Source organism: Haliaeetus albicilla, chromosome 17 (genome assembly GCF_947461875.1).
Source record: "Haliaeetus albicilla chromosome 17, bHalAlb1.1, whole genome shotgun sequence".
Lineage (NCBI taxonomy): Eukaryota > Metazoa > Chordata > Aves > Accipitriformes > Accipitridae > Haliaeetus > Haliaeetus albicilla.
Genome location: NC_091499.1, coordinates 29,615,566 through 29,628,386, shown reverse-complemented (window position 1 = coordinate 29,628,386; position 12,821 = coordinate 29,615,566). Strand labels below are relative to the sequence as shown.

The 12,821-nt window shown below is 44.0% G+C and overlaps 1 protein-coding gene across 2 annotated transcripts in view; it reads right to left on the bottom strand.

Annotated features, from left to right (window-relative positions):
* The window catches only part of TPD52L1 (TPD52 like 1), a 61,460-nt gene extending 51,133 nt beyond the window's left edge, over positions 1–10,327 (bottom strand). Inside the window, exon 1 of one of the 2 annotated variants that reach the window (XM_069805169.1) lies at positions 10,174–10,327. In XM_069805169.1, the coding sequence (XP_069661270.1) occupies positions 10,174–10,192 (19 nt within the window). In that variant the 5' untranslated portion in view covers positions 10,193–10,327. Of the gene's footprint in view, positions 1–5,255; positions 5,387–10,173 lie in introns of those variants that run through there. The other variant, XM_069805171.1, reaches the window with a different exon arrangement.
* Between the last annotated feature and the right edge of the window lie 2,494 nt (positions 10,328–12,821).

Sequence of the window (12,821 nt, the reverse complement as noted above, 5' to 3'; positions counted from 1 at the left end):
TATTGAAAAGCAGCTCTAATTTATGCCACCTCATTTCTCGGAAATGCACTTCCTTGTAGCTAGGCAGTCATTGGTGCGGTGGGTTGCTCTAATAAACCTGGAATTTGGAGTTACTGTGACACTAATTCTCTGGACACAGGCCACACAAAATACTTCTCGATCAGAATAGCACCATCAAGCTGGGCCCGTTCAATCCAAGGTTTCATTTGTTCTTCCTCCAGGTTTTTTTGCCAGCACCCTGAACTGTGAAATGAGTTGTTTATTATTCTGTTCTTAATGTTAAGCTCCATGCTAAGGCCTTCAGAGTTTTTGGCACTGTTAATTTCGCGGCTTTGCCCACTCAGTGGTCTGTAGCATGCCATTACAAAGAAATGTGTTTGCTTAGTGAGGCTGTGGGTGGAGACATCTGGGGTTTAGGGCCCTAGATATCTGTGAAGTTCCCATAGAAACAGGTTTCTTGGCCTTTCCTTCTGTTGGGTAGGGTTTGAAGACAGGAGGCATGCCGCTGCAGTTGGCCCGAGTTACACAAATGACCGTATCGCAGGAGGGGAAGCTATTTATCAGACCAGGAGACAGAGACTGGCACTTCCAGCCACACTGTACGGTCTCAGTCTTTAAGGTCCCTAATTTACCCTCATATACCAGCCAAAACGGCAGCCGTGACAGAGTGTGTTTTTTCCTCCTTGAAGATAAGCCCTGAACCACAGAGGGTCAGCTTCTCTGACACCTGCTCTGGCTGGCAGGAGAAGGAAGTCTGGTAGGAGAAGGAAGAGGTTTAGGCACGTGGCACGAGTTGTTACACCCTCAAAGGTTCCATTAGATCACACTCAGTGGCAAGAACATCACTCAAACCTCCACCCTACTCCATACAGATCACCCAGCCCATCATCATGCCTATGGTAACTTCAGTGCCTTAAGAGGGTCTCCGAAGAGGACACAAGACAGTCCTTGTCTTCTCTTAGCTCTTCTACTACCTTACGTAAGATTTTTCTGAGGATGTTGTTGCAGGATGCACATAACACAACCTACTTTTCTGAAATAAACCAGTATTCCAATGTATCTCTGCTAACGACTTCCATTCACATCTTCATCCCTCTTCAACTTGTTAAAAATCTCATTCTCTCTTACCCTTCCCCTGTTTTTGACTCCCATGTGCAGCACATAACTATGACTAGAATACTGCTGCTCCCCTTTCAGGACATGTTCATGCTCCACATTTCTGTGCAGACCTGGACACAACCAAGCAGCTTTCTAATTCTGGATCTAGGTCTAAATCTAGTTCTTGTCTTTGAACATCTCTCAAATGGGTACAAACTATTATCCTTACATATTCTTCTTTACTCCTTGTGCTTAATGCAGACACCAGCTATATTGCTCACTATCTATGCTTCTCTATTTTTTGAAGCAATTTAAAGCCACAAGGGGAGACATATTTTTTCCTCTACCTGTAGTATTTGACTTCCAGTTTCCTGACAAAATCTGTTATTTAACTCTGAAAGATCTTATTTAAATCCTCTAAACCACATTGTGATTCAGTTTATATGAATGACATTATCCAGCAGCCGCCTTTTTTTTTTTTTTTATTAGTCAGGCTGTTCAAGTAATTGTTCCGTCTTCACCATCACCTCTTCTTTGCTACCAAAGCTTCCGCACCATCTGACCCACAACACAAATGAAGGATTTACTCTTGCAAGACCACATGGCTTCATATGCACATAACAGTGTACAGCACTGGTTAGATAGTTTAATTACATGGCAAACATCATTCTCCTTGATTATGACTTTGATTCCTTCCTCCCACAATAATAAGTTAATAGCTGCCATCTGCCTATTAAAGTACTTTGAGAAGAAGATAATCTTCTGTTCCCGGCATAATTGCCCCTCTAACTCTGTAACGTACATACATTTTACTTGTCTCTAAGGAAAATCTGGTTGTGTTTAAATACAACTATCTCTGATCACTTTTTAATGAAAATTTAGCATGCACCAACCCAGCAGAGAAAGAACATAAAGCATTTGATGCCTTCAGAAGATACTCTATTAAACACATTCACACCACATCATTCTCTAAAAATCTGTCAGCATTTCCTAAAGTGACCTATCTGTGATCTACTCAGTGGAGTTAAGAACATGTTAATTGAAGTATGAAACATAGAAAGAGGAATTAGATAAGCACCTAAAATGCCTGGGCCAACATCAGTATGACAACTTACTACTAAATTCACCTAAAGCACAATGAAAACAATTATTCCAAGGAAACTGCACAAGTATTTTAAAAGTTTAAGATGATTACGAGCAACCTTTTCGTAACCACAAACCTGCACCACCTTAGCTCCACCCAAGTGGCAAGGCAATTTCTTGGTGAGGAAACTGGTGAAAAGAGAACACCTGAACAAACAGATAAACACAGAAAAACCTGTTAACTGAAGAGGCAAACATTGAAAGCATCAGCTCCCTTCGGCCACCATTTATAAATATTTACAGAATATAAATCATACAGCCTTTTAAATCCATACCACATATAGTTTTTAATCATGCTTTCCATACTTTACTTACAATTTATAAATAAGTAACTTTAATTATTAGGCAATTATTAAATACAACTTTAAAGCGTGGCACAGGTACTAAAGAAAGACAACTTATATATTTGGATGGCTAAAGAGGAAGGATATTTCACAAATTAAAGCAAAACCCAGTCAGAAATCAGACTGTACAAATGGAAAGAAAAAAAACAGAAAGAATGGTTCTCAAAAGAGGAAGAAATAGTTTGGGCAGGATCTGGTCCCTTAGGGCCTGGGAAAGCAAATAACAACTTCACTGACCAACAAACAAAAGTAGTCCTTTCAGCAAGAAAGTACATGAAAATGAACTGCACTGCCTGCTACAAAAATATTTTGTGCAAACACTTTTTACTGGGAAACCCAACAATTTATCTATAGGCACTTCATGCTTGCATGAATATCAAAAATGTTTTCAGAGTGTAGTTTTATATCTCTCTCTGCCAAAAGCACCACTAGAGCCCTAGTTCCTGTGTTATACTAAGGGCTAATCTTGAGTTTGCATTTTGAGGAATCTACCACCTTCTCCAAACTCCCTGGATTCTCCTTCAGTGACTAAAAATGCAAAGATATAAAAATTGACCAAGAACTGGATCCCTGACTACATCGTCCCTAAGCATCTGAAAGTCTGTTAGGTGGACAACAGACTAAATGGGAGAAGCTATTGTATCTGGCCACAGGATACACACATGTAACCATGACTTTCTCCTTATTTCTGTAAACCTGTCTTTATAAATTTTACTGCTGTATTATTCTTATTTGGTTGTTGTAAAAGCCCTGGCTTTCAGCTATGAAAATGAGATGGTTTTCAGCAACCAGCCTTACATAAGAAAACTTCGTGACAGAGTGTGGAGAGAATACCAAAACTCCTAGTATTTTATGCTACTATTTGCAGTGGGAACTTTCTTGTCTGCTTGGGGATCCAACAGTGGATCCTTCACTTTACCGTGCCATTAACCCCATGCCACTAATATAAACACAATACTGGAATAAGTGAAAAAGAATCAAAAAGTTCAAGAAACGTTGCACAGAAGTAAGTAGCAAGAACAGCCTTTTAGAAGCCCTTTTTATTATCTAGAGAGTTTAAGTCCTACAAGCACAGAAAAGGTAAAATGTGCCAAGCAGAAGAGGGAAAACAGAAGACTCCGTGTAACAGCTTTATCATCATGGTAAGACGGTACTTGAGGCAGCATCACTTCACGCACATCGCATTCTTGCATTTGTTTTACACTTTCAGATAAGAACATTTGCAGAAAGATCCTCACTGCTGACATTCTACTTCTTTTTACAAAGTGAAAGAGAGAGGGAATGAGAGACAGCACAAAAGAAAAGGCGATTTAGTGCTGCAGTGCAATACAAACACTTGCTAGATGACTGAGTCTTTTACAGTTATCCACCTGCAACACTTAACCATGCCACGGATGCATAAGTGTAATGATGATAGCCTAGTCAGCTATTATAATATGATTTTGATCCATGGATCTCAAAGGTGGCTAAGCAGCATTACCTCTGTCCTAGAGAATCAAACAAATCAACTAATACACACAAGGTTTTGGAGAAGGTCAGTGTGACATCTGATACGAGAATCCAGATTTGTCAGTCCCCTCTCACCATTTCTCGTACATGACGGGTTTAGAGAATGCAGCAGCCAAAATGCCCAGTTTAGAGAGCAACAATATGACCGCAGCAGACTACATTTCTAAAATTTGGCATTGCAACTGTGCATTTCTATGAGATACAAATAAAACCAGATAAAACTAGCCTGCCCAGATCTCATACTTATATATTACCCCAAGAGGTATTTTCTGATTATAAGAAAGATCTAATTTTACCCTTGAAACACTTTCTGAAACAAAGGCTGACCAACGTCTTTCTAAACCCCAATTCCAGGATTACACTAAAACAAGCTACTAAACAATATCTAAATTTCTAAATACCACCGCATAGAACATAATTCAACCCCTCTGCAATCTTCTGCCAAGCTTGTGCTACATCCTTGGCCTTCAAGCAGCACATGGCCTAAGCAAAGCACCTCAGAAGTTCCACGTGTTTCTGTACTGTACTGCACAAGTCAGTGAGGCACATCAGAACAGCATCGGCAGACTTGTCTTTCCACTAGTGCCCTGGAGAACACTGACAGAGAGCAGACTCAGACTATACTTGTGCTGCTTCACAGTAGGACTCATACCTGCAGGCCTGTGAACATAAGACAACACAGGAGAAAAAATAGAGCAAGAATTTAAACACGTTTTAGGGTTTGATGTATGTGGTTTTGCATGTTCTGCCTTTTTCTATCTTGATGGTTGTAAAACTGGCAAAGTTACAATGCCTCATAAGACTGGCCCTAATTTTAGAGGATTTCCTCTTTTATATTTCTTTTCCAAATCCCACTGTATTTTATTCTCGGTTCTCATGTGTAGCATGAAACTACTCAAATTTTCTCAGCCTCAGCAAACTGAATTTCATCCTGTGACATCCTGTCATAAAGCTGAAAACAGTACAGGTTCAAAAGGGTAAAACAGAAGCACTGCATTAGATTTCAGACATTTATTTGCTTAAAATCCAATATACCAAATAACTCCTTCCATGCATATATTTTCCCTCCTTTTAGTCTAAAAAGGATGAAAGAGCAATTATCTCCAGCTCTGTGCACTCTTGTTAAATATTTAAGAATCCTATTATAAATTACAACCCTACCATTTTCACTTGACCTCATCTTCATGTGATCTTATTAATACAGCAGCTGAGACTTCCATCATGCAGTCAAATACGCAGGTTATCACTGGCTGGTTCAAGTACCCCAATACTCTCCTGACCCTTTGCGAAGTTCAATCTCCTGCTTTCCATAGCAGGGCAATGGTGAGCTCCAGAGGGCCGTAAGGAGACAGCACAACCCCAGCGTTAACTAGAGTGAACCTTGAAGCCTCAGAAGCACGTATGGCCAGGCACTTTCCTTGCAAAGATAGGTGGGGAATGTGAAGGCACTTCTCACAATGGAAGGAACTAGCAGCTGGTGCTGGACAAGAAAACTAAGGTTCCCCTTGCCTCATCCTTCCCATTTTATCATGTGTATCAACACTGACCAACCTGCGTGCTGATGTGCTTACCCGAGTAGAGGGATTTTCTTCTCATAGACCAGTTTCACTAAATCAGTCCCAAGCCACTAGTTTTGCTCTGCCCTTAGAGGAAAGGTGAACACAGAACAAAACAGTCAGTACTCCTTGGTAAAGCCACCAACCCCAAACATGAGGCTGGGGAAGATGCTGCCCTCTCCAGCAAGACTGTGCTTTGGTGTGATGCCACAGCACTGCTGGTACAGTGAAGCAACATCTCTGTATGGTCCTTATCCCCACCTTCCCACTGTGAGACTGACTCTCTATCCAGATTCATACCTGTATTAGTAACCACATAAGTAGCTACTGAGGAGAAAGAGGGAGCGAGAATGCTGACCAAGCTACCAATGCCCTGTTTTGGCGAGTCTTGTACACCATACCACAGGTAACACAAGACCTCCTCACCACCGCCTCCCACCATGGGAGACCTCAGACCATCTGACTGTGAGATGACGGGTTCCACCGGGGCAGGGAGAGGGCCACTGGGCTAACGCTGTGACTTCTAATGATTTTCTTCCGATCATAAGCTCCAGCCAAATGGCACGAGCCCAGGTGCTGCCTCTCTGCTCTGTAACCTCACATGGCAGATGCGACTGGCCTGAGGATCACAGGTGGAGCACATCATCTGCACACAGTAAAGCAGAGCAGTGCTACAGGCCTGCAAGACACAGCCCTCAAGGAGGAGCTGCCCAACATCTGAACTAACTACAGCTCTCACTACCGTACTTTACAGGTGGATGCATAGCCACGGCAAGCTATTATGGCTACAGCACACAACTAGCAGAGGATGCAGAATGTCTGTCAGGAATGGCCATAAGAAGAATTGCTAGGACAGGGAGATGCCTCAAAAACCCTTTCAAATTGCTAGGACAGGGAGATGCCTCAAAAACCCTTTCAGAGGCTAGAAGTGCAAGAAGCTGGCTGAGCTCCCTGGGTAAGTAAAAGGGCAAAGAGCAGAACCAAAGAGCATGACAGAGCTTTATCAGGGTAAGAATCAAGACAGGATAGGACAGAGAAAGAAGGAGGTATGATTATAGCTGGATAGAAGAAAAAGGGGAGGATTAATTGCAAAAGGAGAGAGACACATTAAAACCAAAGCTCCAGTGTTAAAAGTCACATGGGATTCTCAGGTGAGAGACAGATGAAGACATCCGTAGTACTGTCATTCTTAGAGGACATTCACAGTTTTAAACTAGAAAGCAGGGCTACGCAGGATAGTTAGTTAATCGGGACGTGGAATAGAATGAGTATCATGAGAGGCAAATACACAGTTCTGATTTTCCTGTCTTTCAGGGAGAAACATTGTTCTTCAGACTTCCAAACTTTTCACTTTAAAAATGACTGCCAGCCATAGGAAGGAAAACAAATATGCCCTTAGGGAATTTTTAGCACTTGTGTTGCCAGGATCAGCTAGCTCTGGGACCATTATGAGGAAAAAGTGATCAAAGATAAAAGCACCCAGAGGCTTAAAGATACAATTTATGTAAAGTACAATTTATGATTTTCATTACACACATGAATTTGTTTACAGGGAACATACGGTTATTTCTTTAGGAAATAATTTTAACATTAATTACTATTAGTCTCTGTCTGGTAGACTGTCTCATCTAGTTAGCATGAATGCTGCAAGACATTCAATATACTTAAGTATAACACTAATTCCATTTCAGTCCATGAACTCTCTCTACTGCTTTAAGATAAATATCAGAGCATTTAACTTTCACAGTCTTTGGGGCATGGACAAATGTTACATCGTCCCTTGAACCACACAGAAACTCCTCATCTTAGCTGTGACCTCTGTGCGGTACCTTGACACGGTTACACGTAATAACACTTTTTTTTTTGTCCACAGTTGCATTAAGATTTGTAAGGTTGATTCATGCTGCTGTGTAAAAATGCTGACAAAAATTATTTTCCTGCTCTGAAGAAATCTACATTTCATACTTTCATGTGTCTATTTCTTGAACATGAAATTGATCTACTCAGGCAGAGCCTCCCTTCAGGACAATATAAAATGGCACAAACCACGCAATTATGTAGAAAAGTCCTTTTGAAGAAAATCTTTAAAGTGTTAAATATGAGAAATTTGACAGTGCTTTCAAATTTATAGCTTTTACTTGTCTTTTCAATTGGAATGCAAACCCCCAGCAGAGCACACTGCAACAAAACCGTTCGGGATTCATTTCTCTGTGGGCACCTAGAGGTTCCTTAGAAGCAATTCATAAACTCATTAAAATGTGTACCCATTTCTCCTGCTGCTTAAGCAGATACTTGAAGTGGTGGGGTTTTTTCCAAGTAAATTGCTACCGTTTTGTTACTAACCTCCTATAACTATGCTCTGCAAATTGCAGAGTAGGATTGAAGGCCAGTGCTTAGATGTACTTCACTGAATTCAACTGCATTAGACACATATAGGTTAAATTCTTTTTGCCAGCAAGGCTCCAGAACTGCAGTAGCATGCACTGAATTAAGTCTAGAAAGAGAGAGGGACATTTTGGAATAAAGGCTTGCTGGCATGCAAATACCTACCACAAAAATCTTAGCTTGTACCGCTACTGTATCAAAGATAGATATTTTTTTTAAGTTACGTGAGACTGTTCTGAGAAACTGTAGAAATAAAGCACACAGGTGAGAAATAGAAGAAAAAAGTGACTTAAGAATTGAGTATAGCCTTGAAAAGTCCCATATTTGTCTGTCAACAAGTTTACAAAAAAAAAAAACCAACAAAAAAACCCAACAACAAAAGAAAAAGCTCCTGAGCTCCTGCATTGCATGCAGAAAAATGAAGGGCTAAAAATCCCTAATTAGATAAAATTAAGCAATACAAAATGTTTTTATATTCTCTCACTAGCCAATAGATATTCATCCAGAAGAAGAATTTATTAAAGACCTGTGCCAGTAACAGAGTTGCTGACCAAAACATACATTAGCAAAACACATTTATTGCCTTGAATTTTTAACACGTACTAAGAACATATTTACTCAACTTACTAGTCAGGGAAGGTAAAAAAACTCACATGCACATATACCACTATCTGGCTAATTAGAATTAGATACTGTTTTCCATCAGTTCTACAAAACAATAAATGAACAGATCCTTCACCATGTGAAGCTCCTGTTTAAAAAGCAGGAGCTCCCACGGTAGTATCTGTACAGATGTATTTGGAAAATTAGTTTAAGTAACAGTCTTGCGCTATGATCTTAATATTCACTTTAAAAACCCCAGGAAGTGAGCCACAGATCTATTTTGCCCATCAGCTTCAGCCGTGTATCCATTAGGATAGCACACACCCCACGCTTTTGCCAGAAAGGCTTTCTCCTTCACAAGCATCGCGAGCTCAAGTCTCCCACTGTACTCCTTTACGTACAACCGTATTTGCAATCAACATTCGCCTCTTTTATGTGTATTTGTTTAAGACAGTTTTTAACTATTCTGGAAGGCTGTTTTGCCAGTTAATTTCAACGAGCATATGTCTCCCCCTTACTTCATCTCCCTATATTACAGATGACATAAAATGGTTTCTAAACATTCTGCTTTCGCAGAAATATTTGTGCCACCTGCTTAGTACTGTTGGCTTAAGGACAAGTGTGGCGAAGTCATAAGGTCCTTCAGAAAAGAGGAGCGAGACCGTAAAGGTGAGCAAGATCCGCGTACGCTAAATACCTGAGGCTGACTCAAACATCACCTCAACCTTGCACGAGAAGTTTCCGCTGTTCTTTGGAGGCTAATGAGCTCTACCCAGGGGGGAGATACGAACAGCTAGCTCAATCGTTAACTGCTGCAACAGAAAACGTTCGCCTTACATCACCGAGGGCCGTGTTTGCAGAGCTGCGGGAAGGCTTTCGCGCCCCCGACCCTGAAGCTGGCCTCGGGGAGGGCTCTGCGGCAAGCCCGGCGGTGGGCTCCCCGGGCACCCCGAGAGGAGGCCGTCCATTTCGGCGGGCACCGGCACCGTCCCGCCCGCCCCGCCGGAGCCAGAGGCGGGAACCCGAGGGGGCGGCCGGCCGCGGCTCTGCCGGGCGGGACGCTCCGCGGAAAACCGCTGCCAACAGCCCGGCACCCCCTCCCCTCCGGACCCTCCCCGAGACTGAACTTCACGCCAAGTTGTCCTCCAGCTACCTGACCGGGAAACGCTTAGAACCAGCAGAAGGAGACAACGGGCGTCACCGTCCCAACCGTGTGGTAAAATAAGGAGAGACGAAGGCAGCCCGGGTCGGGATGGAGGAGGACGGGGCGCGCACGGCGAGGACTCTCCGCGGGCCGGGCCGGGCCACGCCGCGATCCCCGGTGGAGCCCGTGGCCGCGACCGCCAGCGGGGTACCTCAACCCGCGCCCCTCTCACCGCCCCCCCCCCTCGCCGGCGGGGGAGCGGGCGGTTCCCCGGCTCCGCGGCTCTCCCTCAGGCTCTCTCCACCCGCGGGGCACCGTCCACCGCGCGGGCTCGGCCCTTCCCGAGGCGGGGAAGCGGCAACCCCTCGGCGACGGACGGGACGAGACTCACCCTGTGCCTGCGGCTCCATGGCGCGGGGTTGGGAGGGGGGGGAAGCTCTGCCGCCCGCCGCAGACCCGGGGCTCTGGCGGCGCGGACGGCCGGCGCCAGGCTGAGGCTGCCGCTGCCGCTCCCTTCCCCCGCGCCGCGCCGCGGCAGGCGGGCGGGGAACGACGGCGCCACCTGCCGGCCAGGCGCGGGCAGCGCCGCTCACCTGGGGCCGGCCTCGCCTCAGCGGCGGGGCCGGCCTCGCCTCAGCGGCGGGGACCCCGCGGTGACGACGGCGGCGAAGAGGAGCCCTGCGAGGGGGCAGAGAGCGGCTCGACCTGCTCCGCTTTCACCGTCGGGGAGACGGGCCTCCCGCGGGCGGGCCGAGCACCCTCCTCGTAGCGGTTGGGTTAGCACCCTTCCCCTGCCTGCTGGCTGGCTGCGCGGTCTCCTGGTCCTTTTAGTGTCAAAATCTAACCTTAAATATTGGACTCGGAGGCAAGAGTACCAGCAAAGCTTCCAGCTTAAGGGTCAAAAGGAGCAAAGGTCGGAAGCGTGACCTCCCCGCAGGTGTCCCAAGGACAAACCTGGCCTCGACGATCCTCTCCCACAGCCTCTGACCCCTTCCCCGGGCCGACCCCTCGGCTCTGGAGCTGGCCCTGGCCGGCACCCCGTTTTCCTCGGCCGCGCCGTTCTTCTTCGCCATCTTCCCTGCACCACGTCCCAGGCCACGGCTGCCCCCCACCCCGAGGGAAGGCACCAGGGGCTTCTCCCCACGGGAGGCGAGGAGCCCCGGGCACCGGCGGCCGCGAGCAAGCAGGACTACCTGGTGCGTGTAACAGCAGCACGGTGAAGTCGTCTGGTGCCAGCAGCGAACAAGAATTTGGCTTACTTGAGTACCGGTGGGTTTCAGGTAGCACCTCCTACGGTAGGAGCGTGGGAGTACCTTCTAAGCAATACCGACAGTGCCTGTGCCTTCGTGTATATTTTGCAGTTTAGGTGAAAATGAATTTTCTCCCAGTACATAGGTCTGTATTCTACTGTTCACTGGAAGCTGGGGTGACGGATCGTAGTTCACAGCGCGGTGCAGATTTACTTTAGGTTTTGCTCAGGCCAACGTAACTTCCACACTTCATTACCTGTCCGTGTTAACTTCACTTGTGGAAGGGTCCAGCATACTTGTTTTAGCAATGCTGCATTCACTATGGCTGATGGTCCGTGCATTCGTCTGCCAGACACCGTATCTAATTTGTGTATATGATACTACCGAATGCCCTTCCAGGACACACCAAGGACGCATAGCTTCTCGAGGCCTGCAATAGTAAAAATAACAAAGCAAGAAAGTAAAGGCAACTGAAGGAAGTATTGGACAGTTGTTTGTGAAGTTACACAAACAGGTAATACTTTAGTTGAATAGAAACAAATCCCAAAGAAAATTATTATGCAGTGAGGTTAAAGGAAAAAGAACGATTCTAGGTAGAAAATAAATTCTCTTCCTTAAAATAGTGTAGAACATAGCAAAGCGTCAAATTTACTTATTTCTCAACTTTCCTTTTCTAACAGATTAGAAAATTAAGGCCAAGGCATCTTTAATTTGTATACTGTCTAATGTCTAATTTGTATACTGTCTAATGTCTAATGATGCTTTGCTTTAATATGCACACGCTGGTGGTTTTGAATTTGAATTACTGTAAAACATGAATTATCATCATTTTTTCTAGGCAAACCTCTCTTCATTGTGATTTGACATCTCCTTGGGCTGGAATTTACCACTTACAAAAGCAGAACAGAGTTTGTCAGAAGAATGAATTCCTGTACTCATATCATTTCAAATAAAGAGACATCCTACCGTGACAAGTTTTGAGCTCTGAAATGCTATCAACTTCTACATGAAAAAACCCAAAGCCAAGTCCAGCCACAAATGCATGAAACAGCTGAGAAATTTCTCTCAACGTGTGAAACTATCAGTATAATTAGAACATGTACTTTTCTGCAAATATATGCAGAGGTTTTTAAAGCAGCCTGAGCAGTTTCTATGAAGCATAATGAAAACTGAGCACCCAATTTACTTACAGGGTGATAACAGTATTAACAACACTGTTTATGTGGAAGCATAATTAAAAATCTTACAGAGGCATATGCTGTTCAAATTACTGAACAATAGAAAATTTTACCAAATTTTTAGATGCTGTATTTAATTTGTTCTTTACATTCATATATATTACTTCTCCACACCAGAAATGCACTCTTTTGTAAAGAAAATCCAAGCAGGGTTTTACCTATCAAGGACTGGCAAACAACAAAACTAGTTCTACGTTGAAGAGATCCATAAATATCTTCAGGGAAACAAACGTATAATCTTTGTGAGATCCATAGTAACATGTTCAACTTATGGCATGTTATACAGGAAAAGAAATCAGTCATTTACAAGTTAATATTCTCCTGAAACATACAGTTAGGAAATCAGCATTTTAAAGGTTAACCTGATTAGAAAATTAATATCCCATTGAAATGATGTCATTTAATTGTAAATAGCTGATTAATTTTCTACCTACAGTACAGCAGGACCCATTCTCGTATTGTTCCACACACATCACTGATTTGGTGAGATTCCTCACTGAATTTGCCTTGTGAGAGATTTTGTTCCACTTTTCTGTCTGAAGAGATTGACA